Here is a 948-nt window from a genome sequence, read left to right on the forward strand (position 1 = left end):
CTCCTGGCCTCCTCCCCTCTGCCAGAACAGGATGGGGGCTGCTGCGGGGGCCAGTGGCTCCCTCTTGCACCTCTTTGTGCTCCTGGGGATGGTTCAGGGACCACCAAGATCCCCCTCGCTTCAGGCGCTCACCTCGTTGGCCTTGGAGAGGAAGTCCACGGGGTTGGGAGCCTTGAGGAAGTCCATCAGGGTGAAGCGGTGGTAGAGGGTCATGTCACCATCCGCGTAACCTTCTGCCTGCGGGAGGAAGGAGCCGCATGAGCCACGTGAGGACACAAAAGCAGCTTCAACCATCCCTAAAGGATGAATGATGTCACATAACTTGCACCTTGCTGTGGTGCCCACGTGACTTAGAGACGAGGGCAGGCTACCAGCGCCAACCTGCCACCTCCACGGTGCCTCCCAGCCCCACCACAGATGCAGGGAGGTGACAGTGACACAGGGCTGTGACGCTCCACGCCCAGCTGAGGCCACTTGACGCGGCCTTTAGTGCACTGTGTCCCAAAGACACGTTGCAGAGACACAAACCCAGTGGCCAGCTGTTGTAGGGAGAGTAACACCGATCCGTCCCCAGCCTCACACCTTGTGCCACTGGTTCCCCATCGCTTCTTTGCCTTCTGAGGCTGGAAACCTCCCCAAAACTGCCTCTTCCACCACTTGTATCCCCAGGCCTTCCTCTCTCCTCAGCTTTCCTCGTTACAATCTCTTCGGCCCATCTGTGTGTGTTTGGCCTTGCTCATACCTTTGGTTTCTTCTTGCTGACCAGCTCGCTCACAGACTTAGTCTGAACCTCCACCTCCTTGAAAGCATATTTTGGGTCAAAGAACTTGCTGTCGATTTTGTCTGGTGCCTGATAACCTGGGGTGGAAGAATCGGAGCTCTCAGCAGGTTCTTCCCAGCCTCATTCCAGTGGCCGCAGATCCCCCCTCCCCGCCCCCCCGCCCCCCC

The 948-nt window shown here is 58.5% G+C and overlaps 1 protein-coding gene across 1 annotated transcript in view; it reads right to left on the reverse strand.

The window, feature by feature from the left end:
- Nucleotides 1-948, reverse strand: part of FTSJ3 (FtsJ homolog 3 (E. coli)) — a gene marked incomplete at both ends in the record, with an annotated part of 5,611 nt that overhangs the window by 4,121 nt on the left and 542 nt on the right. Inside the window, 2 exon segments of the mRNA XM_010142000.1 lie at nt 29-237; nt 743-860. Coding sequence (XP_010140302.1) covers nt 29-237; nt 743-860 — 327 coding nt within the window.

The sequence above is a fragment of the Buceros rhinoceros genome, unplaced genomic scaffold (assembly GCF_000710305.1).
Source record: "Buceros rhinoceros silvestris isolate BGI_N320 unplaced genomic scaffold, ASM71030v1 scaffold19668, whole genome shotgun sequence".
In the NCBI taxonomy this organism is placed as follows: domain Eukaryota; kingdom Metazoa; phylum Chordata; class Aves; order Bucerotiformes; family Bucerotidae; genus Buceros; species Buceros rhinoceros.